This window comes from Octopus bimaculoides, chromosome 10, assembly GCF_001194135.2.
Source record: "Octopus bimaculoides isolate UCB-OBI-ISO-001 chromosome 10, ASM119413v2, whole genome shotgun sequence".
Taxonomy (NCBI): Eukaryota; Metazoa; Mollusca; class Cephalopoda; order Octopoda; family Octopodidae; genus Octopus; species Octopus bimaculoides.
In genome coordinates this window covers 64067359-64095158 of record NC_068990.1, presented here as the reverse complement: position 1 = coordinate 64095158, position 27800 = coordinate 64067359, and the positions used below count along the sequence as shown (strand labels likewise).

At 34.4% G+C, this 27800-nt stretch overlaps 1 protein-coding gene across 1 annotated transcript in view; it reads right to left on the bottom strand.

The window, feature by feature from the left end:
- Positions 1 to 27800, bottom strand: part of LOC106877714 (dynein axonemal heavy chain 5) — a 444169-nt gene that overhangs the window by 139001 nt on the left and 277368 nt on the right. The window contains exons 65-69 of the mRNA XM_052971252.1: positions 24583 to 24720; positions 23704 to 23961; positions 21338 to 21532; positions 7642 to 7797; positions 1504 to 1686 (exon numbers count right to left, since the gene is read on the bottom strand). Of these exons, the coding sequence (XP_052827212.1) occupies positions 1504 to 1686; positions 7642 to 7797; positions 21338 to 21532; positions 23704 to 23961; positions 24583 to 24720 (930 nt within the window). The remainder of the gene's footprint in view (positions 1 to 1503; positions 1687 to 7641; positions 7798 to 21337; positions 21533 to 23703; positions 23962 to 24582; positions 24721 to 27800) is intronic.

Sequence of the window (27800 nt, the reverse complement as noted above, 5' to 3'; positions counted from 1 at the left end):
AATAAGTGTCACATATTTTTACAGATATATATATATATATATATACGGAGAGAGAGAGAGAGAGAGAGAGAGAGAGAGAGAGAGAGAGAGAGAGAGAGAGAGGGGCATATAAATGTGTGTATTTGTGTCTCTTTGCCATGATATCATGTGATAGTTGTAAATAAGTGCACTGTCATGCAAACAGTCCTCATTTCCAATCTGCCATGTCTGGGTCACATGGGGAAATATTACTTTACTGGGAAACAGGTGAGGGTTGGTGACAGGAAAGGTGTTCAATTACAGAGAATCTGCATCAACAAATTCTTTTCCATTCAACAACCATGGAAAAGTGGACATTGAAACAATGCTGCTGATGCTGGTGGTGATGATGATGATGATAATGATGATGATGTATATTTTCTTTTAACACTATCTTAAGTTTGATGGTTTTTAATTCTTAGACTACAGAAGTCTTCAGGAAATTTATGTTATATCTCATTCTTCTATCTAGACTTATTGAATTATAATTTCTAAAGTAGAAATTATTTCTAAGCCAGATGATAGAATATCAATTCAGTAGTCATTTTATAGTTATTCTGATTATTGTCATTCATAGGTGAAAAAGAAATACCTTTTCTGGAATTTATCTGATACACTTAATGAATCTTTATGAGACTGATATCTAACGATTTTTAACCAATAATATATCATTAATATACTTGTTATGAAAGTAATAATCACTTACTAACAAATGAATATGCTACAGTCTGAGTGTTTTGCATAGTCATACTCTAACTTGTAACTGCCTTGTAGACATCAAAATGTAAGAATGTAAGACTTAGAGGTCAGTTAGGCAGAGCATAGTGTACAGAGGTCAACTGAACAGTATGTTCCTGAATTTACTAAATTTTTGTCCATTCTCTAGGTTTAGTAAAATGAATAGTCTGTAAAGTACAGTAAAATAAATAGCAGTGATATACTGGGAATCAAGTACACTTTCAACACTTTATGTGCATGCCATCATCATCATCATTTAACGTCCCTTTTTCTACACTGGTATGGGTTGGACAGTTTCACAAGAAAGATGAATCAGAGGTCTCCACCAGGTTCTATGTCTGCTTTGACATGGTTTCTACAGCTGGATGCCTTTCCTAATGCCAACCACTTTACAGAGTGTATTGGGTGCTTTTTATGTGGCACCAGCACCAGTGAGGTCACCAAGTACCCACAAGATAAGACCCCTCAGCTGAGTGAGCTATAGACTGGAGAAAGAAACTATAATAAAGGAAGAGAAGCAGATGTCTTGCTGAAGGGGTGTATACATGGCTTGCCCAGCTGAATGTGAGAGAGAGAAAGAAAGAGAGAGAGGAAAGAGACATGAGGTCCAGGTACAATGTGGATATGAGATGAAATAGGAAGTGCATGTATGGTCAGTAAAATTAAAATCATAATTATATGAGTGTTTGAGCGTGTGTGTATGTGTGTTTGCGCATTTGAGTATATGTGTGTGTATGTAATTCTTACCTGTTTTTCTTTCAGAATAACAATTCCAAGGAGTTGGTCTTCTAAGCCCTTGATGGTGACTGTGAAGTCAATTATAGATGTGCGGGCTGAAATTTCAGGAGTGTATGCAGGGTTTGGTAACTTTGTAGTAATGTAGATACGGAAGCCCTTTGTTATATCAATCTCCTTATCACCAACTTTTACCTGTAATTTTATAAACACAGTTGGATTTATTTAGAAATCAGCTCTTTAATCACCATGTTTTTTTTATTCATGTAAGCAAGAAGGTGCCCACAAAAATAGAAAAGGAAAAAGAAAAAAGCAAGTCAAAGAAATTAATTAAACAACAAGGGTTTTTGAATGAACTAAAACAGTTTTACAGTTTTGAAAATTTAAATAGCTGGATTAAAGTTAGATTGACACATTCTGAACAAAACCTAAATCAGATTTTTTTGTTCAATTTTATGTAGTCTTGTTTTGAGTTAATAACTAATAAATCTTTGAATGAGCTGGAAGCATGAGGTTCTGGCTTAAAGGTGACCTGCTGTCTTTTAACGATTAAGCAAAGTCTTGTCTGGTTTGGTTTCTGAAGGATTGAAATATTTTTACAGGATTTAATTACAGAAATCTCTTGTTCAAGTAATGAAATGCAAGCTCAAAGTGTACAAGCCAAAAATAATCAACAACTTTGCAATAAGGACATTTTAGAATTTCTTCAGTGACAACATTAGAAGGGTGTAATGTTATAATGTTCTACTTAGTGTGCTCAAATATTACAGATTACTTTTTTTCTGTGACATAATAAAAAGTCATAGGATTAACAGTTCTTTTAATTTTATTAATACTTTTATAACTATTCGCCTCACCCACCCCCACACAATATATATATGTATACCTTGAAAGTTTCTATAAGCATTAACATTGGATAAAATTTTGCTCAATGTTGTAAGCCGGCAGAGTTGTTTGAGTAGTGTGATATTTGTTTCAGTGCTTTACAATCTGAGATCAAAATATTGTCATGGTCAACTTTGCTTTCATTCTTTCAGGGCTGATAAAAATAATGTACCAATGAAGAATTAGAATCAACGGTATTGACTAATTTCTTCCTCTCCAAAAAATGACTGGCCTAAATTAAAAACCATTATTCTCTCATTGGCCACTACCTTATCATTCAACAGTCATTGTACTTACAGTTTTTTCACTTAAGTTTATTGAAGTAGAAACTATATATTATTTTGAAAGATTCATAATAATACCAATCACAGAGTTATCACAGATCAATGATCTTGCCATTTAACTTAACAGATATCAAGATGGTCTGCCACCATCACCACCACCACCACCATAACTGTCACCACCACCACTGTCATCACCACTACTGTCACTATTATTGTGGCTTCAAATTTAATAGTTATTATGACTTTAATAACTCACTTCCAGACAGGTAGAAACTCTTACAGCGCTTCAATGGGAGAAATTTTATAGGAATTATTGAAAGACAGTCTCTAATTGAAATCTGTATGTTGATAACGACTGTACTTAGGAAGCTAAAAGTGTGTTTTTGTTAGTATAAAATAAAGTGTCTTATTAGTGAAAGTAATGGTATTTCTTACATCTCTTTTTAAGACTGCATCTCAATCTACAACCATTAAATAACTCATTTTAACACAGATTATTATTGTAAATAATTTAATGAATTAATATCCAACAGATCTTCAGTTTCTGTTCCATTATAAGAAAGAAGCTAAAGGTCTGAGCTGAAATGATAACATCTTATGATCTGAGCATTGCAGAATTTCTTCAGAAATTTGATTGATGTCTATTATATATGACAACAGATAAAAATCTAATGCAATCAATGCTGCAATAATTTAACTCTTGGCTAGATACAAGAGTCTCAGTCTTAAACATTTTGCCAACTTACACAATTTTCTTTCAGTCAAAATCAATAACTAAATCTTCCACTTATAAAAAAAAAAAACCCCAAAAATAATTAATATCAAACACTCTGTATTTGCTTTCTTTTCACATATCATATTTTGTAACCATTTATCTTCAAATAATTTCTATTTTGTGAGAAGTATCATCATAGAGAAAGAAAGAAAAAAAAAATATAAGTGCTTTCTATAAGAAAATATTCTACGAAAATTTGTCACCATGCCAGCCAATTTCTAGAAAGAAGTATAATCAATTGTTCTAAGTTATTCTATAGAAAACATAGTAAAATTGTTTTAAATTGAAACAAAAAGTAAATACATAAAAGAAAGCATTTATCATATGATGCAGTATATATAATATTTATGGATATTTTAAAATTTCCATAGAACCAAGCCAAATTTCCTTGTTTTATTTAATTTTTTAAAAACATTTTCTCACCCAAGTTTTTCAATCTGATGATTCAGCAAACTTTTATTTGAAATGAAAGAGCAACTATTCTTCATAGCAGCTGCTTCCAAATAGTAAAATGAATTTTAATATGAAAGTGAAGGCTTTTATTTTCTCAAACAGATTTGATTGAGTTAAATAGAATATGTTACCTTTAAAAACAAAGTCGAATTTGATTTTATAATCTGTGAGTAGTCAAGCATTATAACCACCCTGATAAAAAAATTTCTATAAGTTAATTTAGGGTTAGTGTTAACTGGAAGTCATTAAAAATCTAAATAGAAATAGTTATATTGTGAGTAAAACAAAACTGATATGGGCGTCAGCTGAAAAGCTCATAGGCTGACCAAAATACTCTGATGGAATATGACCAAATGAAGTTTATTTTTCAACATAGTCCCCCTTGTGGCCCATGCACTTCTTCCATTGGCGTTGCAGTACTTGGATCTGATTGGTGAAGAAGCTTTCATCCTGTTGGGGAAAAAGTCATCAACAGCAGGTAAGATGTTATCATCACTGCAATACTGGTTCCCAGCCAAGTGTTTTTTCATGTTGGGGAACAGATGGTAGTAAAATGGGAACAAGTCAGGAGAATAGAGAGGGTGATAAACCAGTTCAAAGCCACAATCATGTGCAGCCACAATCATGTACAAACTAAGGGCTTGTATGCTGGAGTACAGAAGTCCTGATGAAACAAGATCCCTTTTGTCAGTTTTCCTGAGCATTTGGTCTGGATGGCCTTTTGTAACTACCTCAGAAACTTAGCAAAGTACTCTGCATTGATGGTATGACCATTTTGAAGATAGTCAATGAACACAATTGCCATTTGCATCCCCAAAAACTGAGGCCATCACCTTCCATGCAGATGAAACAACCTTGGCCTTCTTTGGAGAAGGTGAGGTGGGGTGTTTCCACTACATGGATTGTCTTAGTCTCTGGCTCAAAGTGATGAACCCAACATTCATCGTGGGTTAGGAAATATTCAAGGGAACCAGGTGGATCTGCCTCAGACAGTGTCAGATTTTCCCATGATGTGGGTGCACTTTTGAATAGGTTTCAGAAGTCATTGCACCCACCAAGCAGAAACCTTCATGATTCCAGGCTCATTGAGCAAAATATTCTCAACTCTCATGGGATATGCTAATAGCATTGTCTATTTGGCTTATAGTCAATTGCTTGTCATTCATCACTATGTGAGGAACATGATCAACGTTTTTGTAGATGGTGGCAGTTGCTGGAATCCAGATATAGGGCCATCTTCAAGATTCTTGCTTCTCCCTAAATTCAGCTTCCCACTTTTGCACTATTGATAAAGTGGGAGCATCATCTCCAAATGCAGCAAATATGTCAGCATGAATGTCCTTAGGGGTTAAACCGTTTTTCTGCAATACCAAATTTTGTCCATTGTCAAGAGAAGTTGCTACTAGTTTCTTCTGAAGTCTGCTTTGAACAGTCAGATGTCAGTTTACCTGGGAAAAGACTATGTAGTTATTAATAAGAGTTTAAATTAATGCAAGTAAGATTTCACAGCTCTAGCATCACTCCTTCATAGTTAGCCTATGAACTTTTAAGTCAACCCTTGTATTTTATTTATTGCTGAAAATATGGGAGACCATGTTTTGCTATTATTATGATATTATCAGCAAAGTATAGACCACAATGTACTTGCTGGAAATTTCACTAAGTGTTGGTGCAGAAGACACAAATTATTTGTAGAAAAATTTATTCAGCATGAAACACAGCAGTTAAGCTAATGAGGGAGCAACAAAGCATTAACTAGACAAGGTCATAATATGACTGGAGTTGTCTTCGGGAAATAATTAAATTACTATCAGTCAATAGCTAAAATTCATAGTTTCTTCACCAAGTAATTATTTTCAATTAACTTTGTATGCACCCTGCAGTGAGTATATTAACTCAGCTAAACCATTACTTTTCATACAGATTGCATCTCCAAGTAAAATATTCTATATATAAATGTTGTCCATTTATTATTTTTATTATGAAGTCCTACAATATAGCACAGCAATAAGTTTTTTGGTGTACTCAATCTACAATCTGTCTTAGATTCCTCACCATTTCATTTCATTTAGATTTTATACCCCCACCACACCATGCTGGGAAAATCACCATAATGTATCATTTTTTTTTAACCCTTCTCTAAAATTTTAAACTTTATGTCTATGAAAGAAACCATTATTATTAAAGAGAGGACATTTTCTTTTGGAATGGCAGTTTCAATCGAAAAAAAAATTTAAACTATAGCATTCAAAAATCAAGAATAATAATAAAAACAATAACAACACAAATAATACTATTGCTGCTACTGATGATGACAATGACGATGATGATGATATACATCTAACAAGAGAAATACTATAACCCAGAATAATGTAGAGACATAGTTTTCCAGGTGAAAGGTTTTCAATTAGAATGTATGACCTTCTAGGGAGACATTACAGATTTTGATGTATGAAAGTTCATTACCAATAAAATCAGCTAAAATTATTGAATATAAAAATGTTATTTCCATTAAAATTGAGGAGAAAGTGTCATTACATTAAACTTTATTTCATATCTCTCTTACTAAAACAATATGTTTCCAGTTAGCAAAAGTTTTCTTGCCTCTCTCTATCTCTTAATTTTTTTTTTTCCATTCCAATGATAAGTTACAGAAAATACTTTGCTTTTAGAATTTGAAATGTGAAAGATTAACAACTATAGTGCTATTGTCCAACAGTTTTCAGGTGTGTAATATAATTACAAGCCATAGTTGTATCAGTTTGTGGTCTTTGATACCTATTGAACTTAATCATTTATCAAGAGCTCAGCTGTACAATCTTTCTGATTTCCAGTAGTCATTAGAATACACTACAAATGGTCAATCACAACAATATGGAAGCACCTCACGCTTGCAATATCTTCTTCATTTCTTGACCATGACATAAGAAAAAATGCTTTCCCTACAAATGTAACTTGTAGGGAAACTTGAAGTTACATTCCCTACAAATGTAACTTGCCATTAAATGCAGGCAAGAATGATGGATTAAGTAGTAGTGCAGTTACAGCCAGGAATATGGTATGAACTAATTCAAGGACAAAGTCTTCAGTCTCACAGTGTTTGTGTGTGTATGTGTGTGTGTGTGTGTATGCTGGTCATATGAGACCACACAACACCAATTTGGTGGAATTAATTATAAAATAATGTAATGAAAGTGCCATGACAGAAAGCACATCTTACTCCCCTGAAAGAGTATATAGTGTACCCAGCTATATATATTATATTGATTTCAAATTTTGGCAAAAGGCCAGTAATTTCAGAGGAAAAGGTAAGTCAATTACAATGACCTCAGTGATCAACTGGTACTTATTTTATCGACTCACAAAAAAATGAAAGGCAAAGTTGACCTTGGTGGAATTTGAACTCAGAACAAAAAGGTCGATGAAATACCGCTGAGCATTTTGCCCGGCATGCTAACGCATCTGCCAGTTTGCCATCTTATAGAATGAAAGGCAACATTGATCACAGAAGCATTTGAACTCAGAATGTAAAAATGGACAAAATGCTGTGAAACATTTTGCTGTCCTAAGGATTCTGACAGATTTTCGACTTAACTGTATGCATTCTACTACACACACACACGTGTGTGTGTATGTGTATGTGTGTGTGTGTGTGTGTGTGTGTGTGTGCATAACAAAAACATATATACATGCATACACAAATGTACAACACAGCACAAAATAATTAAAAAAAACATTAGAGAAAAACATTACTTTGAATGTAGAACCAGATTTAATGAAATTCCTTTCAAGAACATTATCTAATGCTGGATCAAGTTCTTCGCCGACATCTTCAATGAGCAGAGGCCGACCCAAAGAAAGGCTGTCTTCAAGGTGTGTTCGGAAATATTTGTGGTTCAAAGTTGTCACCTGAATGAAGAGAGTTTAATTATTGTAGCATTAATTTCATGTGAAATATTACATGAAAAGTATAAATTAATTACTGTTATATTTGGGGATGGTCATATTTTTTTACCAATTAAACACCCACACTGTATACTTGATCTTCACTTCAGCTTTATTATTATTCTTATTATATTGTCCTTCATCTGAAATTTTTGGTCACACATCCTGTGACCTCTTCAGTGACTCTCCATCCCATGTATCTCGTGTCTTAGAATGGACAAAACAGAACAGGAGGAGACACGTAGGATGGAGAGTCACTAAAGAGGTCACAGGAGGTATGATGAAAGATTTCAGACAAAGGACACTAAAAGAAGAATAATACTAAAGCTGAAGTGAAGTCCAAGCATACAATTGGCAAAAATATGACGATCCCCAGATATAACAATATCTGATTCAACACACGATTTCACATCAGGAATCTTGCAAAACAGATACATAAACATAGAACAGTTATTGAAACATATGTTATTAGTTCATCAGTCATTGTTGATGATGACCAACGATATCACATGGGAGAAGAAGACAGGACACAGTGTGTCTGGCTGAGCTCAATCAGTCTGATGCCTGCTTGGTTATATATATATATATATATATATATATATATATATATATATATATATATATATATATATATATATATATACACATACATACATACATACATACATACATACATACATACATACATACAGAGTCTGACAATAAATTGTATACATACTTCAGGAAAGGAAAAAGCTGTATAAATATTTAATTTGTATAAATACCTCTATAAATGTAGATACTTCTTCTGATGTTTTATCAAATTGCAATAACACTGAATTAAAATATTTATACAGACGTTTCCTTTCTTGAAGTGTGTACATATTTTTTTTTGGTGAACTCTGTATATATGTGTATATATATATATATATATATATATATATATGGTAAATGAAAGACAGAAGATGGAACATATGAGAATTTTTATTAATCATGACAATTGTTTTGACACATCTAACACCGATCCCTCATGGGTAGGATACTTAACAACTGGTTCAAGAGCATCCAGCGGTGTAGATGTGTTTCTTCAAGTGATAAATAGATATAACTCATTCTGCAATGTACCTTCTCTTTACATGTAAAGAAAAGCAGCAAATTAAAGGATATATCTTCATTTGTATAGCAGACCAAAAGTAAAATAACAGATGCAAAAGAGAAACAAACATGCAATACAGTGGGAAGAGTATTAAAAATAACTGTTGATGGATATGGATGTATAAATACCCTCATGCAAGCTGTATGGTGCATGTATACTCGCTCATACAACCATCGACGAAGATATAAGCATACACATATGTGTGGTTAGGGGCACACATGTTCACATAATGAGAAGATGCTTTCTTCCCAATAGCATATTTCCAGGTTCAGTCTCACTATGTAGCACCTTGGGCAAGTGTCTTCTACTATAACATTGGGCTGAAAGCCTTATATGTGGATTTGGTAGATGGAAACTGAAAGAAACCTGTTGTGTATGTGTGTGTGTGTGTGTGTATATATATATATATATATATATATATATATATATATATATATATATATATATGTATGTATATATTTGTGTGCGTATGTGCATACGTGTGTGTCTGTGTTTGTCCCCTCCACCATCACTTGACAGCTGATGTTGGTGTGTTTATATCCCTGTAACTTATTTCAACAAAGGGGACTAATAAAATAAGTACTAGGCTTTCAAAGAACAAGTCTTGGAGTCGATTTCTTCAACTAAAAAAACATTTCAGGCAGTGCTCCAGCATGGCTGCAGTCAAATGACTGAAATAAGTAAAAGAATAAAAGAATAGGCATAGGCATTGCTGTGTGAGGAAGGAGTTTGCTTTTCAATAACATGTTTTCTGGTTCAAGTCTTTCTGTAGAAGAGCTTAAGGGGACCACAAATTTATAGCTTGCGACACTCTTGTCTTCTCTCATCTCTTACTTGTTAGTCATTAGACTGCAGCCATATTGAGGCATGGCCTTGACACATATTAATTGAACAAATCAACCACAGTCCTTTTTTTTTTTAAACCTGGTACGTATATATTGATCTCTTTTGCTGAACTGCTAGATTGCAGGGACGTAAACACACCAACACCAGTCATCAGGTGGTGGTGGGCGACAAACACAGACACAAAGACACACACATGTATACACACACACTCAAATACACACGTACATACACATACATACACACACACACACGATAGATTTCTTTCAGTTTCCACCAACCAAGTCTACTCATAAAGATTTAGTTGGCCCATAGCTATAGCAGAAGACACTCAAGTCTGGAACCATGTGGTTTGGGAGCAAACTTCTTACTACACAACATGACCATACCAATGATACAATCTAATTTCACCTCAATTATGTATAAATTTCAATAGGTAGATAATCTACTGGCATCTAACTTCTCTACAGGTACAGACACCCATTGGTTTTTCTGTGAGGAGCTCTTCTGCCCTTTGACTTGCATCATTGTAATACGATAGGGATCTATGTATCGTCCTCACTCAGTAAACTGGGTGGGGTTGATGGCCTAATAGTTAATTACCAACCACCTCACAATGGAGGGGTTTGTACTGGGTTACATGATATTAGCAGCTGATAGAAACTTGACCTGTCTAGACAACAGATGGAAATTAACAATTCGATGCATGCACAGACCTAAATAAAGAATTAAAATTTGCTATAAGTGATTTACATGAGTAAGACTGGAGAAATTCCAAAAATTGTAGCCTAACTGAAAATTAATAAAATGTGTGGTTTTAATATGAAAATTGCCAAATTTTACATCACTACAAAATTGGAAAATATTATAAAGTGTTTAGAAGTTCTCAAGTAAAGAATTGAACTTGTCTCAGTTTTTTAGAAATTCTATCCTATCTAGGCACTGGTATAATTGTATGGTGAATAAGTTTATATCACAGTGGCCGTTGCCAGTAAGACATCCGAGCGAGATCGTTGCCAGTGCCGATGGACTGGCTCCTGTGCAGGTGGCACGTAAAAGCACCCATGACACCCTTGGAGTGGTTGGCGTTAGGAAGGGCATCCAGCTGTAGAAACTCTGCCAAATCAGATTGGAGCCTGGTGTCACCTCCTGATCCACCAGACCTCAGTCAAATCATCCGAACCATGCTAGCATGGAAAGCGGAAGTTAGATGATGATGATGATGATGAATGCTTCTGAGTAGCACCTACTTAACTACTTTAGTCTCAGTTTAACTAATTCTTTGTGAGTGGAATTTGGTAGACAGAAATTATGAAGAAATCAGCTTATATATGCATATGTCTATCTATCTAATTAATCGTACTCCATCGGTTAGGACAATGAGGGTCCCAGTTAATTCAATCAACAGAACAGCCTGTACACAAAATTAATGTGCATGTGGCTGAGAATTCCACAGACACATGTACCCTTAACATAGATCTCAGGGGGATTCGGTGTGGCACAGGATGTGACAAGGATGGCCCTTTGAAACTCAGGTACAACTCATTTTTGCCATCTGAGTGGCCTGGAACAATGTCAAATAAAGTGTATTGCTTAAGGACATACCACACCCCTGGGAATCGAACTCACAACCTTATGATCATGTGCTGAGTACCCTAACCACTAAGTCGCACACCTTCACTATCTATCCACACATGCACACAGTGAACAAACAAATGATAGAAAGTAGCACTCAACACATTTAGTAGGAGTTACAAGTATCTGCTAACAGTTTGACTTTGCTCCACCATTATTTAAAATTTCATGGGTATAGAATACAACACACCATTAGATGTTTGGAGACAGAGTATTCATACACACACACACACATGCATTTTCTTTGAAAGCTCCAGCTTCTATATCCAGATTACAAATTTACATTTATACCAATAATAATTGGAGCACTTGGTTTTGTAAGTAAATGCCTAACTACCAGTCTGGATAAGCTTGGATTTTCAGAAAAAGAAATCAACCAACTGATTTTGCACATTACAAATACAATCTGTAAGAAGAACAGTGAAACTATGCAAGACATTTCTCGGGCTTAAAATGTGAAATTATTTTTGTTATCTACATTTCAAAGATAGAGCTTTGTATCTTTGTTAGAAACCAGCTCCTTCTTCAGAGGAACAACTTGAAAGATTAAATGCAGAAGAGACACATACATATGTGTGTATGTATGTCTATGTGTGTGTATCTCTGACTGTGTATTTGCTTATGTGTACTGTGCAAACTAGCATCGGCTGTGTCTAGTTACGTAAAATAACCATAATAGATTAATTAAAAAATAGAGATCAATATGTACCAAACTGAAATAAATATTGGATCAATATGATTGAATAAAAACTGTTGAAGCAATGCTCTAGCATGGCCACAATGTGATCACTGAAACCAGTAAAAGAGGGGGAAAAGTGTATATCTGAATGAATAAGTCTAAAAAATCAGAGAAAATTTTTCTGTATCTTGAAATTATAAAAATTTGCATTTTCATTGCTAAAATTCAAATTTTAACCAAGTGAAAAATTATGTATTCCATGATGTATAATTATAGCTAGATAATTAAATCTTCTCACAGTTAATTAGCAGTGGAGAATATTTGGGAAATTCTAAAATGTTTAAAAATCATGGATATTTCACCAGGAAAAGGATAATTAAAATAGTCAAATTTCGTCCATCATCTAACATGTAAATTATAAATTTGAAAATATGCAGATGGGAACAAATAAATAATTAAAGCTTGTTTCAGTTAATTAGAATTAGTAACTTTAGAGAAAATTCTAGTCCTGATATGTCCTACAATCATATAAATTAGCATTTTTTATAGGATTGAAGTCATCATAATAGTCAAGCATTAAAAAAGTTATAATAAATGAATTCTAAAATCTATGGTTAGAATTAATCCTTTTAGTATTTAGATTACTCTGAATGCTTATGTATTCACGTTGTTTTGAATTAATCATGCATTATCTTGTAGCTATGAGATTTTGATGAGGTAACTTAATTTTTTAGAATGACATTGTCGGGTAGGTGTGATAAAACAGATATGGCCAGTTTAAACATAAAACAAGTAGAATATTTTGATTGGATATGGCTGGTTTAAATAGTAAAGTGTTAAATAGTTGTTTCTAACATAGACACAAGACCAGAATTTTGTTAGAAGAGGTTTGTCAAGTAAATTTACTCCAGACACAAACTGTCTCCACTTGATGCATTCCCAAATACTCTGCTAAGAACTGTAACCAATTCCAAACAACTCTCAATGCACTATAGCAACTTCTCACCAGTTTCCTGTGACTCCACAAACTCACGAATGACAACTTTCGACTTCCTGCAATTTCTCATCTCTCACTCTAAGTCAAACATGCTACTTGTATGAGTTTGGCTAGTCCATTATCATAGGGGGTGTCATGATTCTCGCCATAACAATAGCGATGAAAGTACTTTGACTAACAAACAGTTGAATGATTGTTTAACCAGCACATTAAACAAATGATTGGTTGGTTAGTTGGTTTAATGGATATTTAACCAATTGACTAACAACAAAATGATACTGAACCAGTGCATGTATTATTATCATTGGCATAATGACCCTCTCAAGACACAAGATTTGTTGCAACACATAAATTCACATCAAGAATCTTTCAAATCAAATACAAAAACGAAATAAAATTAATATTTATCAGCTAAATTTGAAAGTATAACTCTGGAGAAATTTAAGAATATTTTAACATACTCACAAATTTTGACAACATTTGTATTATCAAAATAGCCATATTTCAAATACTAACAAAGTTATAAAATCTTAATTCTACAAATATGCTTCTAGATATAATTAAATCATATACTAACTAATTTGAATGAGAATCAGTGGATAAATTTTAGAAATTCTAACATATTTGAAAATTTTTTGAAAATTTGCATTTTTTAATAAAATGGGGTCATCCAAATTCTCAAATTTCAAGTATTCAGATAACCTTAAATAAAGATTCAGGCTTATCCTGGCTAATTTAAAACTGTGCAAGTCTCAAAATATTTCAGAAATTATTATAATTTGCATTTTTTAACGAGAGTGAGGTTATCAACATTAAATCATTAATCCTTACATCAACATAGTCACAGATTGTTTATTCAAAAATGTGAGCTGAGCATAATAATGATGATGATGATGATGATGATAGAATGCACCACCCTAAGGGGGATATAGAACGACTTTATCTGCCAAGAAAAGAGGGAGGCCGTGGACTTTTACAACTGGAATTAACAATGAAGATTGCTACAATTGGCCTAGACACCTACCTGAAAAATTCTGAGGACTGGATGTTAAAACTTGTCTCAAAACATGAAAACAAGAAAGCATCATACTCAGTAACAAAACAGGCAAAGGAATATCTAAGTGAATTCCAAATACAACAAATTCCAGAATTAGGCATACTAGAAACAAGCACAGATAAAGCTAAGCGTATGAAGACCCATGCTAATACTGCTACCTTAGATATTCTTACTGATAAATGGCAAGAAAAACCTCTCAATAGCAAATACCCAAAGAGAGCTAATAATGCTGATGTTGACAAAGCCCTTACCCATCAATGGTTAATGGCTTCTGGCTTAAAATCAGAAACAGAAGGGTTTATCATAGCAGCCCAAGATCAATGCCTACCTACAAGAAACTACCTGGCCAACATATTAAGGAATGGCAGCTGCTCAACATGTCATGTATGTCAACAACAAAATGAAACCATTGATCATGTTGTCTCCATATGCAGTGTTCTTGCACCTACAGTATATCTCAGCAGATATGACAGAGCTGCACAATATATTCACTGAGTAATTTGCAAAAACCTGGACTTGCCCCATGACAAAAACTGGTGGGAACACAAACCACCTCCAGCGCTTGAAAATGATCACATCTCACTCCTCTAGAACTTCACCATTCAAACTGACAGAAAGATAGGTGCAAATAGGCCAGACATTATATTGAAAGACTTTGGGCAAAAATCACTAAGTTTGGGAAAATTTGACAAGATTTGACTACCTTTGATAATTATCAAATTTAGAAAATTTTACACTTCATCATTATCTGACATCTACTATCTATGCTGGCATAGTATAGATGTGTCATTACAGTACAAATAAGTTCATATTGAGAGTCACTGGTCTCACAGACTGAAGTCTATGTCACATTTTGGCTTAGTTCCTAAGGGTGGATGTCCTTTCTACCACAAACTACTTAAAAGATTGGACAAAGTGCATTTTATTATGGCAACAGCACTAGAGAGGTTATGAAGTTCTCAATGAGACTGGACAAGAGTGAGCCCCTAAAATTTATGTTTCCTCTTATTATCTTCAAGTATTGGGTGCATTTATTCACTGCACCAGCACTGAGAGAGTTTGTCAAGTCCTTGGTGGCAAAACTAATAAAAAATACAGAAACTTAACACAGAAAATGCATTAGTCAAACGCACTTTAATGTTAATAACAAGGAAATGATTTACAATGAAAATGTAGTAATTCAAGAAAATTCCAATAAAGTAATTATCTAACTGAAATTTATTGTTATTGTCACTATATTTGTTTTATTTCAGTCAAATATTTCCTTTCTAAAACATGTTTGTTAATTTAAAAATTATCTTTTTACTTTATGAGTACGAGTTATTACCAAAACATATACTTTTATTTTTTGAAAGGTTTTATTGATTGGAATGTAGCCAATCTAGGGTGCTGTCTTCTAGGATACAATTCTTATTTTATTCACTTCTGGAAGATGAAGATTGGAGTAGACCTAGTTAAGATTTATACATCTCATTAGATGTTCGGAGGCAGATTCTGCCTCCAAATATTTGATGAGCTGCACGTGTCCTAAGTGCCACAAAACTTTGTCAGGTGGAACTGAGGCAAAATGTTATGGAATATATATAATTCCAATCAAATATGTTGAATGCTAGTTTCTTTCATACACACACACACACACACACATTAAAATATCAATTAGAAGCAGTGCTAGTGTCCCACCTCATCAAATCACAGCCTATGGCGAACAAACAAGGCACATACACTATGTGTATTCCATAATGTTTACAACATTAGCTCAGCATCTAATTGATATTTTAATTTATTCCTAAGTATGCATCATCGGAGCATAGAAACAGATGATTTTTACACTGTCTTGCATACAGTCATGGACAGGCAATTCAGTTTGCCTCTGATTTGGTTCAGGTACATGATGTCATGAAGGCACAAAAATGGCGGAGTATCGATGTCTATTGCTCCTAGATGGGATCTGGAGTGAGTTGTCTTGCCTGTCTATGACTTTTAGGTGTTTTAACACCTGGTGCTTTTCAAAAGTCATCTCCACTGTGTTGAATCACAGTCGACCAGAAAACTAGCAAACGCATACATTGTGTACGTGTGTTTGATATTGTTTACAACGCTCAAGCTGTTTTTGATTCATATTTGAATATATATATATAAATATATATATAAAGTATCAGAATTTTTTCTTGTTGCTTTGAAAAATATTTCATAGCTGAATAGCCATTCTGAAATATGTAGAGTTTGTTAATTCAGTTGACTGCTATTATTTAACTTTTTATATTCTATAATGGGTGTGAATGGAACTGCAAATTTTGAAACTTGTATAAAATTGTTAAAAGTTGAATTTTATAGCCAGACATCTGTTATTTTATAATGCTAACCACTCAACATGAAACCTGATGTGAGAGCAAATTGTTTTCAGACAAAGACAAACATAAATATAGTTACTCATAGCTGGGAGGGACAGCATAATGATTTGAAATATAAATTTTAAAGTCAGTATTGATCTAGTATTTAAGAGACTGTTTTATCAAAAGAGGACCACTTGTTATATATATATATATATATATATATATATATATATATATATATATATATATATATATATATACATATATATATATGCAAAACAAAATAGATTGAAAATCATTATAATTTCTGTTATATATATCTATCAACGTCATTACTTTAACACCTCTTTTCTTTGTTGATTTGGGCTGAAAGAATTTGTCATCATTGTCGATGTCATCGTCGGCTATATCCGGCCCAAATATTCTACTCATTTTATGCTCAAACTGGCCAGAACCAGTATCTCACACCTACCCTGCAATGTCATTCTAAAAATAAAATAATTACATCTTTCAAATCTTGAAGCTACAAGATAATACCAGATTAATTTTTTTAAATGTAAATGAATAAGGATTACTTTTGACATATTAACTTGAACACTAAAGGGTTAACATCTATTTTCCATGCTGGCATGGTTTGGATGGTTTGACAGGAGCTGGCAAGGTCAGAAGCCACACCAGGTTCCATAGTCTGTTTTGGTTTGGTTTCTACAGCTGGATGACCTTCCTTATGCCAACCACTCTACAAAGTGTACTGCATGCTTTTTATGTGGCACCAACGCCATTGCTTTTTATGTGGCACCAGTACCAGTGCTTTTTATATGGCACCAGCAAAAGCATTGTTTGTTACATGGTATTGTCACTAATACTTGTTACATGACACCAGCACTGACAGGGTTACAGAATACTTTGCAAGATGAAAAAAACCCGCCTCTGGAAGTGGGGAGGAATAGTACCAGACCTACCTCTCTCCACTGATCATACCCTCTCAAAGTAACTCATATTTCACACTGTCTCTTAGATCAACAATCTTTCTGAAGGAACCAGAGTGCAAGAGAGAGAATGCGAGATAGAAAGAATGAATTGTTCCTGTCGTATTGCTATCAAGTCAGTATGATAATGTCAACATATATTGATCTCAATGTTCAAGAATTTTGCTTGACCTGCAAGAAATAGTAGCACGATATTCTCCAAAATCACATCTTACCACTATAAAGAATATATAGAACAATGTAATTCTTGATATACAAAAAGACAGGATGAAACACTTTTTCAAGACTGATCTGAAGCTAAACAACAACTGAATTTACTTTGAGTCAATGAGAGATGGCATCTGCATGGTTGGTCAACACATTAATTTCAAATTTTGGCTTAAGGCCAGCAAGTTCAAGGAAGCGGGTAAGTCAATTACAGTGACCCCAGTACTGAACTGGTACTTGGTTTATCAACCCCAAAAGGATGAAAGGCAAAGTCGACCCTGGCAGAATTTGAACTCAGAATATGAAAATGATTGGTGGTCAACTTGTTAAAAATTTGATATAATTTAAAAACACAAAGATTTAGGGTTATATAAAACATAATAATTAGAATAAGATTATTTAAATTAAATAAAGAAATCTAAATAAGAAATGTGAACCTTGAATTGGATAACCTATCAACATACAGATAAGACACCTCTATTCTAGAGTCAGATCAAGGTTCCTCCTATAACTTTGATTCTCTCTCCCTCCACCATTATTTTTCTGGTGTCAGAATCTACATACTTGCTTGTTTCAAATGACCCTTGTCTTGGTGGTTGATTATGTAAAGTTATTTTTAGTATTGTTTGAAGGTTTTCATTAGTATCCTATCATACCAAGTTTCTTGCATTCAGATCCAGTCACCTCAATAATCTGCATTGAATTTGTCCTGATATAATTCTGTAAGTCTTTTATGTTATTCATCAGTTTTGTTTGTTTTTGCAAAGAAATATGAATTATAAGGCAACATTAAAGGAGACAGGCTTCTCATATGTTTTACTTGCCTTCTGTTGAAATGTAGCTGTCTGTTTATTTATTTTCTTTTTTTTTGTTAGTGATGGAGCCTTTTCTTGTCGTTTGCCCTCTTTCCAGCAGTCTGCTAACTCTGCTTCACTTACTACCAACTCTTCATCATCACAAGAGGAGCAATTCCTCTCATCGCAGCTGAGGTGACTATGTAAAGGGTAAAGATCCTTTCGGCCATGAATGACCATGGGATTGCACCTAGAAAGTTCTCCTCTGAGGCAAGGTTGTTTATGGAAGACCAGCAGTCCACCCATATATACCAGCCTCCCCTCTCCATGCTACGAATGTTATCCAAGGGAAAGGCAGAGGCCGATACAGCTTGTGATGTCACAACTCATTTCTACAGATGAGTGAACTGGAGCAACATGAAATAAAGTGTCTTGGTCAAGAACACAACAATCTGGTTCAGGAATCAAACTCACTACCTCATGATTGTGAGCCTGACACACTTACCACTGAGCCATGTGCCTTCACATTAGTCACAGAGCCATGCACCTTCAGTATGGTCACCAATAAACATAGCAAAATAGATATTTTCCAAAATATATGTACATGATAAAAATATTGAAGAAGGAAGCTTCTTTTCTACCCCAGGTAATGAGGTGGAAGTTTTGAATATTCAGAAGTCTTTTCTTGGAAAAAAAAGAACCAAAATATAACGTTTTTACGTAAGAAATCCTGCTAGAAATCATTTTCTAAGTGAAGCTCTGTGAAATGTAACTATTCACAGCAAACAATAACAACAATTTATTAGTAACAACATCAGCAACGGTCACAATAATAGCAATAAACAAAATGTGAGGTGTGGCTTTATTATTTTCAAAATGTTCTTTAAAAAAAATGGAAAACAAGAAAGAAAATGTTTTGTTTTTATGAGTCGGTGTAGATATATGTATGAGTTTAATATCCATTATTTATCTAACAATGTGTTACTTTGAGATGGCGTTTGAAAATTTCAATATTTGCAATAGAATATTAAAAAAGTAGAAAAATTTAATCAAAAAGTTACTTGTTTCATTAACTATGGTGTTATGCCTTCTGATCTCTATGAATATTACATATATACTTCTAACCACCCACAAGCAAAACATACATATATTCATATACATATTTATTCACACATCTACCTATCCACATATATAATCTGATAAACGCATTCTCCCACTCACTCTCATGGGTGTCATGTATATTATCATATACATACGTAAACATTCACACATAGACATTTATATGTGTAAAGTGCATACATAGATACATATATTGTTAAATACAACTGTATATGCACAACCATACACAAATTTATCTATCTACATTTCTGTCTATATATTTGTTTATGTATAGGTACGTATTGTGTGTGTGCACACAATATATACAGACAGATACTCAAATGCTCAAAATCTATAGATTTAAAGTGGAAAAGGTTTACAGCTGGATTAAATATTGTAGATCAGTGACTCTCAACCATTTTTTATCTATGTACCCCTTTGATTACTATTTTATTCTGGTGGACCCCCCATAGCCTCTCGATGTTTAAAAATTAGTTTTATAGATACTTCTTTCAAATTTCCTATTTTGCTTTGCACACATTAACTTGTCTAAGTTGAACTATGTAAACCTAATTTTTTCTTGCAATAAATACATCTAAACCAAAATTTTTTCATGGATCTTTAATATATTACTGTGGGTCCCCAATTTACTATTTTGCTTGTGTGGGCCCCGGTTGAGAACCACTGTTGTAGATGATATTCTGGAAATTCAGACAAAAGATATGGAAAAATATCTTCCTCCACAAAAAGACAACAAAAAACAAAAATCAAAACGAAAAAACTGAAGCCCAAGAGTTACTTTAATTAATTACTAAGCTTTTGAGAATCTGACAGGATAAATACATGTCAATACTTAAATTTCCATAATAGCCATAGTGCCTTACTTTCATTACAAGGCCTGTGAAGGATGCCTCTATATAGTTGCTCAACCTGCTAGAAATAGCAGACGAAGTAAACAAATGGCACATAGGTGGTCGATTGAGTTACTGGATGCAATGTACATATTCATCATTTTAGTAGTAGTAGTAGCAGTAGTAGTAAATGACCTTGGTTAACAAATAATGATTTCTTGTAAAGAAAGTATATAAAGCTACCTTTCTTGGGAGGCACAGGTAGTTGTATATTGAATACGTGAATGAAGGCCACCACTTCAACCAATCAGCATACATAGAATTAATATAGAAATATTGATATGCTGGTGGTAAGTTCTTGTTTTGAGGTATAAACTAAAACCCTCTCAAAACTTGAAGCACTACTTACTTCATACGTCACTATACATCAATTAGGTTACTAAAACATTGTACAGTCTAGTAGTTAGGGATGTTTGGCTTATGACCATAAAGTTATGTGTTCAATTCCGGGTCCAGACAGTGTGTTGTGTCTTTGCGCAAGGCACTTTATATCATATGCTTCCAGTTTACGTGGCTGAAGATGAACATCAACCAAGATCTAGTGCAGCTCTCTCTCTCTCTCTCACACACACACGCATAACAGCTAAAACATCTAGGATATTTCACTGGCTCAAGAGTGTATCTATATCTGTTCACAACTCAAACATGGACATTAAATTTATAACATGATGAAATAAGTCGGGGATTGGTACTAAAGAAACAGGAATAATTATCAGTCACAAAGTCTTTGATTGATGCAACTTAGGCTGTAAGTGAAAAAAGAAAAAGAGATTCTGATTGATTCAAGTGCACAAGTCCTGAAAAAAAAAAAATTAGAAACTCTCACCTGTAATTCGTTAGCCTTTTCTCGATTCTTTATCCAGCTCTTCCCTTGACCTTGTGGATCAATTAGTAGAGGGTAACGAGCTGCTTCATTGACAATCAGTCCATTTTGGATGGAGAGTTCATCATTAGGAAGACCTTGAAGATTCCACTCTGTGATGGTTGAATTCTCAGCTAACATTGCAACTATGTTGAGATCCTTATTGAAAAGACAACAAAGACTTTAGTCTATGTACAGATCTCTTAAGACAGATTTTATGACTGATTTACCAGTTTACTGCAGTTTATGCTGTGGACATACACTCTATCAAATGTGGTGTGCTGCAGGGTTTAATTTCATTCTCCACATTCTTGCAACTATATATCAACAACCAACAACAACCACTGCAGATTATACACCCCTCATTCATTATTAACTTTCCACATACAGGCAACATCCACATGCATCCAAGACACCTCACACCATGTCATCATATCTGTACTGACTCTATGAACAGAAACCCCCAGATAACTTCCTTCAATAGATTTATACCAATCTTGTCTTCTTTAACTGTATGAAGACTCAGTCTTTATCAATATTGGTTTCAAATTTTGGCACAAGGCCAGTAAATTTGGGGTAGGGAGCATACAGAACTGTTTAAGATAAACAATTACAAAGTATTTCACTCAATAGATAAACCCCGAGTTAACTTCATTAGATTCCACACGACATGCAGAGTATATCATCAAGACATCATAAAGAAGTCAGCTTCGTCCACCCCAGTGGGGAAAATCCCTGAACAAAGCTGCATAGGAATGGCTACCTTGGATAAATATGTACTGCAACTGATTTAGTTTAAATTGACTAAATGTACATAAATGCTACTGCAAAGAAGATTAGGATGTTTATCCAGCAGAACCACATGTTGGATTAGAATTTGATGAGAATAATAATTTAATAAATTTTGAAGATGTATAATTCTCTTTTTGGTCTTATACATATACATATTAATTGAAATGTACAGTATCATATATCCATACGGCCGATCTTGTCAATCGGTTTCACATTGAGGATTCAACGGAGTATTAGGTAACAGTCCAATTATATAACCCTGTGCTCATCAGAGGTAGCCATTATGGAATGAAGTACGAATGACAAAGTGGAGTGTATTGGGGAGAGGCTTTATGCTAATCAGTTGAGTAATCTTTAAAATACAATTTAGGATATCAGAGTGTGTGTGTGTGTGTGTGTGTGTGTGTGTGCATGTAATTCTTGGCTATTCCATAGAACTGTAGAACTGGGGTTTGTGTGGCACATGTTCTGGTTAAATACATTGTGGACTGCATGGTGAAGTGTTGGTTGATGTAATGACAAATCTTTTGAGGTGACAGGCTTGTAATGAAAGCTACAGAAATATTTTGCAAAGTAAACATACATCAAGATATATGTAGTTTTGAAATGTCGAAATTTCAGTTTCCCATCTATACAAAGTTTAATATGACCTACTGGAGTATTGAACTGATAAAACATTCTTAAAACAAATGAATTTAAGGCCAGTCCAAACATTGCATACATCTGAAAAAATTTTATGAAATACAACAAAATAACTGTGAAGTTTTACTGCTACCTATTTTCCTACAAAGTAATGTTTTTAAACCTTGCTAAAGCATTGTATAATCTCATCTAGCATGGTATATTACTCTTCTTGCTTCAGACGTTTCTGTCTACAAAGAATAAAATAAATATATTCGTTTCACTTCATAGCTGAGTGGTTCATGTTTGGTAGAGTAATATATTTAGTAGTAAAAATAGTTATGCAACAATTCATTGCAAATATTTGAATCTCAAAAATGAAATGAAATAGATAAATAAATAAATAAACAAACCCATCCACTTATGGCAAGCAAGTATATGTAAAGTATTAAAGAAACCAATTTGTCCCATAAGACTTCTATGAATTACAATAAGGAAATAAACAGGTGTGGCTGTGTGGTTAGAAGCTTGCTTCCCAGCCACATGGTTCCAGATTCAGTCCCACCGTGTGGCATTTTGGGCAAGTGTCTTCTACTATAATCTTGAGCTGATCAAAACCTTGTGAGTGGATTTGGTAGATGGAAACTGAAAGAAGTCCGTCATATATTATGTGTTTTGTATGCGTGTGTGTGTGTGGTGTGTCAATCTGTCACCCCAACATTGCCTGACAACCAGTGTGTCTATGTCCCTGTAACTTAGCAGTTCAGCAATAGAGACTGATAGAATAAGTACTAGGACTTAAAAAATAAGTCATGGGGTTGATTTGTTCAACTAAAAATTCTACAAGGCAGTGCTCCAGCATAACCGCAGTCAAATGACTGAAAAAGTAAAAGTGAAAGAAGAAAAGTATTTCTTACTTCTGTAAAAGGTATATTTGCTTGTGACATTTCATTTTTCCAGATCTTTATCATTCGGTTTCTAAATTCTTGGTTGAAAGGACCTGAGTATGATAAGAATCCAGTTGCCAGTAATACATCACCGACGAGTTTCTTGATCTGTTCTTGAAAGCTTTTGCTTGCCTCTGTCCAACGTAAACGTTCTCCAGCTAGGCCCTCAATCAATGTTGTTGCATTTGACATTTTGCGACGACAAGCTTCAGCATCCTCTCGGAGGATCTAATTGACAATTTAAACAGAGATTTTCAGGTAAAATAATGTCACTTTCTGTCTAAATAATAGTTGATTTACTCTATTGACACTATGAAATTAGGTTTCATAGTGTCTGATAAGATTAGTCAACTTCAAAAATACCAGCTCAAAACATATGTATATTTATTTAATTTATGGGCTGTTGTTGTTGGGTGTTAACAAAACACCCACAGATTTTACAATGTGTCAGATACATATATGAGAATTTACACCCTTCATGGGGTACCATATTGAGAATATGAAATGAATTTAAACTTATTCATCTGATGTATCTGGTCCTTTCAGGAAATTTGATGTGATAGAGGAGAGCCAAGACTTTTTTTTTTAAACAAGACATTTGTACTTCAGAGCCAGAGGCAATTTCAGCCAGGCTGGTATCGAAAGGGTTAAAGTTGAGTAGCACTAAACCATTGATTTTACCTCTATATCACCATTAAAAAACACTCATACCTGTGAAAGAAATGATAATGTGAATTAAGTCAATCTTAATTTTACTAACCAGCAAAGCAGTGAGACCACAAAGGTTTGATGTGTTGGTTAACAACAAAGAAAACTAAAACCCTGTCAGTTGTTTGTCACTTTTCTTACCTGTTTTTCTCTCATGGCAGCATCATACATTGCTTGGACTTTGTCAAGTTCTTGCTGCTTATCATCAAGTTGTGCCTGAGCTGATGCCAGGTCAGAATTAGCAACCTCCAGGCGTCCAGCTTGTGAGGCAAGATTTGCCTGAAATAAAGAAAGAAAATTATAAAACATGAAAGGATACATTTTTTAATTACCTTAAGATAGATTTGTTTATCAACTTTTTTCAATGGTCTTAAGTTCAGGTTTATCTATCAGTTTCTTTTTCTAGATTAGATGATAAATTAGAAATAGCAAGTGGTCTGAGAGCTTACAGCATTAAAGTATTTTTAAATAAATCTTTTACAAATAGAATTTTCATGCTTTTGAAGTCTATTTCTTGCATCTCTCCTCCTTTTATGATTACATTAAAAGATAAATGTCCTGTTCCTCATTCAGTTGTTGGAACTCTGTAAGGGTCTTTTGCAGCAAGTTTTTCATGGCATTTCATTTCAAAAATATGATTAAAAGGAATTTCCTTAGATTTAGTTTATCATAGTTTCTTTAGTTTCTCATAGCGGCTTGTGGGAAGATTTTAACTCAGGACAGTAAATCAACAATATACTCAGCAATTACATAGCCCCTCTACTGCTTAAATAGAGAACTGTTCCCCAGCAATACAAGCTATTTACTTAATGAAACCCTTCATGCCCTACAGAGAAGAAATCATCAATGACCTTTCTTCAATTTTCTCAAATCTATGCTGCTTTTCTACTTCTCTCCAGTTGGATCCCTTCTTCTTTAGCTCTCCTTCAGTCAGTATCCTGCCTCCAGCTATTCTTAAGGCATTCCCACTTCTGCCCTCTCTTGTGGGTTCTAAGTCAGGACCTGACAAATAATGCAGGATGCTGGTTTCCTTTTGGATTTCACTGCATCACATCATATGTATCTCAAAAAGAAGGCCTTCTTCTCCTAGGTCTTGTTGGATTTAAATTATCATTGGTGCTTCTGTAATTTTTCTCTTTTTTGAGGTAGGGCTGCTAGCTCTACACAAATCCATTTTAAACTCTGGAAAGAGGTGGTCCATATTAGCCCTTTGATCAGTTCCCAACATGAGAGGCTCTACAAAGAGCTGGTGATCTTAACCAGGTCTCTTTGCCTTTCTCTCTTCCTAGGTCATTGAAATAAAGTACCAATTATGCACTGTGATCGATATAACCGACTGTTCCCTTCCTCAGATTTCTGGCCATGTGCTGAGAGAAGAAATCAATAGTCTATGCCATTATTTCAGCTGTGAATTGTAATGTTTGATATTGTTTTCAATAATTTTATTTTCTCCTCTGGCAACTAAAACAGGTTTATGATCCATAATTAAAAGCTTGTCTTATGTGCTTTCAGGAAACATATGAATGTCACAACTTCCCACTTCCCTCCTCTATGAATTCAAGGTTTCACTATTGTTTCAGAAATCTTCATTCCCCCCCCCCCCACATGGCTTACATTTTACAAATCACTTTATTTATTATATCTAATTATTTATTTATCCTATATATATCAAGAAGTAAAGTTGCAAGGTACTGCACAAGTGGAAATATATATGAAAGAAGGCTTGAAAATGCAATTTTAAAAATGTTTAGCCTTTTATTTCATGTTCTATAACTTGAGACAATTGTACAGATTTTTCTCGCTAGGTTGAAGGGGATGTTTATCTTCATGTGCTTTGGGTGATTGGAGGTAAACAGAAGGCACTGTTTGGAATCAGTTGGTTTGTAGTGGATATCAGTTTCAATGTAGGTACCTTTTCTTATAATAAGAATGTCAAGAAAAGGAAGTTGGCCTTGACTATATGCCATTGTGAATTGGATATGGTTGTTGACACTGTTGACTAAGTTTTTGAAATCATTGAGTTGGTCAAGTGTGTGGGACCATAGGATGAGGCAATCATCCAAGTAGCGTTTCCAATTCTCCAACAGGTATTTGTGGAAAACAGGCTATATTTTGATTTGGATTCTTCATAAATTTGTAATTCTAGGTCGGTCATTACCAGGTTTGCATAAGCAGGGGCAACTTTAGTACCAATTGCAGTCTCTGATACCTGTCTGTAGGTATTATTATTAAAATTCAAAAAGTTGTTTTGGAGAATAAACTTAAGGTCCTCAATGATAAATTCTTTTCTATTCTTTCCGGGACCTCATTGGGGTATTTTTCTAGCCAGAATTTAATGGCTTCCAGTCCATATTGATGTGGGATCATAGTGTAAAGGTTTATTACATCAAAGGAGTCAATGAAAATGTCTTTATTGGTATGTTTGGAGAGATGATTTAGTAGGTCCAGGTCATCTCTTACAATACTTGGTAGCAACCCATATTTTAGAAAAATAACTATAACTCACACACTTCACCAACAACAAATCACAAAACATCAAACACACACCACTCCTAACTTTGACAACAACAATAACATTTTCAAACCTTTCATATATATGTATATATATGTATGTATGTACATATATATACATATATGCATACACACACACACACACACACATATATATATGTATGTATCATGCATAGGCTTGAAAGAAATGATGCTACCATGATCCACTGGATGTGTAATGTCAGTGTGCACGCACAACAAAGTCTAAGCACCCTGAGAGAAATGTTAGACATAAGAAGCATCGAATGTGGCATGCAAGAGAGATGTTTGCATTGGTATGGTTATGTACTGCGGATGGATGAGGAGATCTGTGTGAAGAAGTGCCACTCCCAAACAGTGGAAGAAATCCAGGGTAGAGGGAGACCCAGAAAGACATGGGTTGAGGTAGGGAAGCATAACCTTCGAACAATGAGAAGACCCAGCAAATAAAGTGAGTCCACAGCTGTAACCCACACCAGTGTTGCATAACCAGCCAACTCAAAAGTACCTTGGATCATAGGGTGACATGCTGTGCTTGAGGAGACCTATTGAGTCAAGTACATCAATATCAATGGCAATATCAAAATCAAATCAAATGGAAATTGTAGTTGTGAGCTCCGTGCCAGAGGTACGTAAAAAGCACTGTCCGAACATGGCCGATGCCAGTGCTGCTTTGACTGACTTCTGTGCCAGAGACGTGTATAAAGCACCATTTGGTCGTGGTCGATGCCAGCCTACTCTGGCCCCTGTGCCAGTGGCACGTAAAAAGCACCCACTACATTCTCAGAATGGTTGGTGTTAGGAAGGTCATCCAGCTGTAGAAACACTGC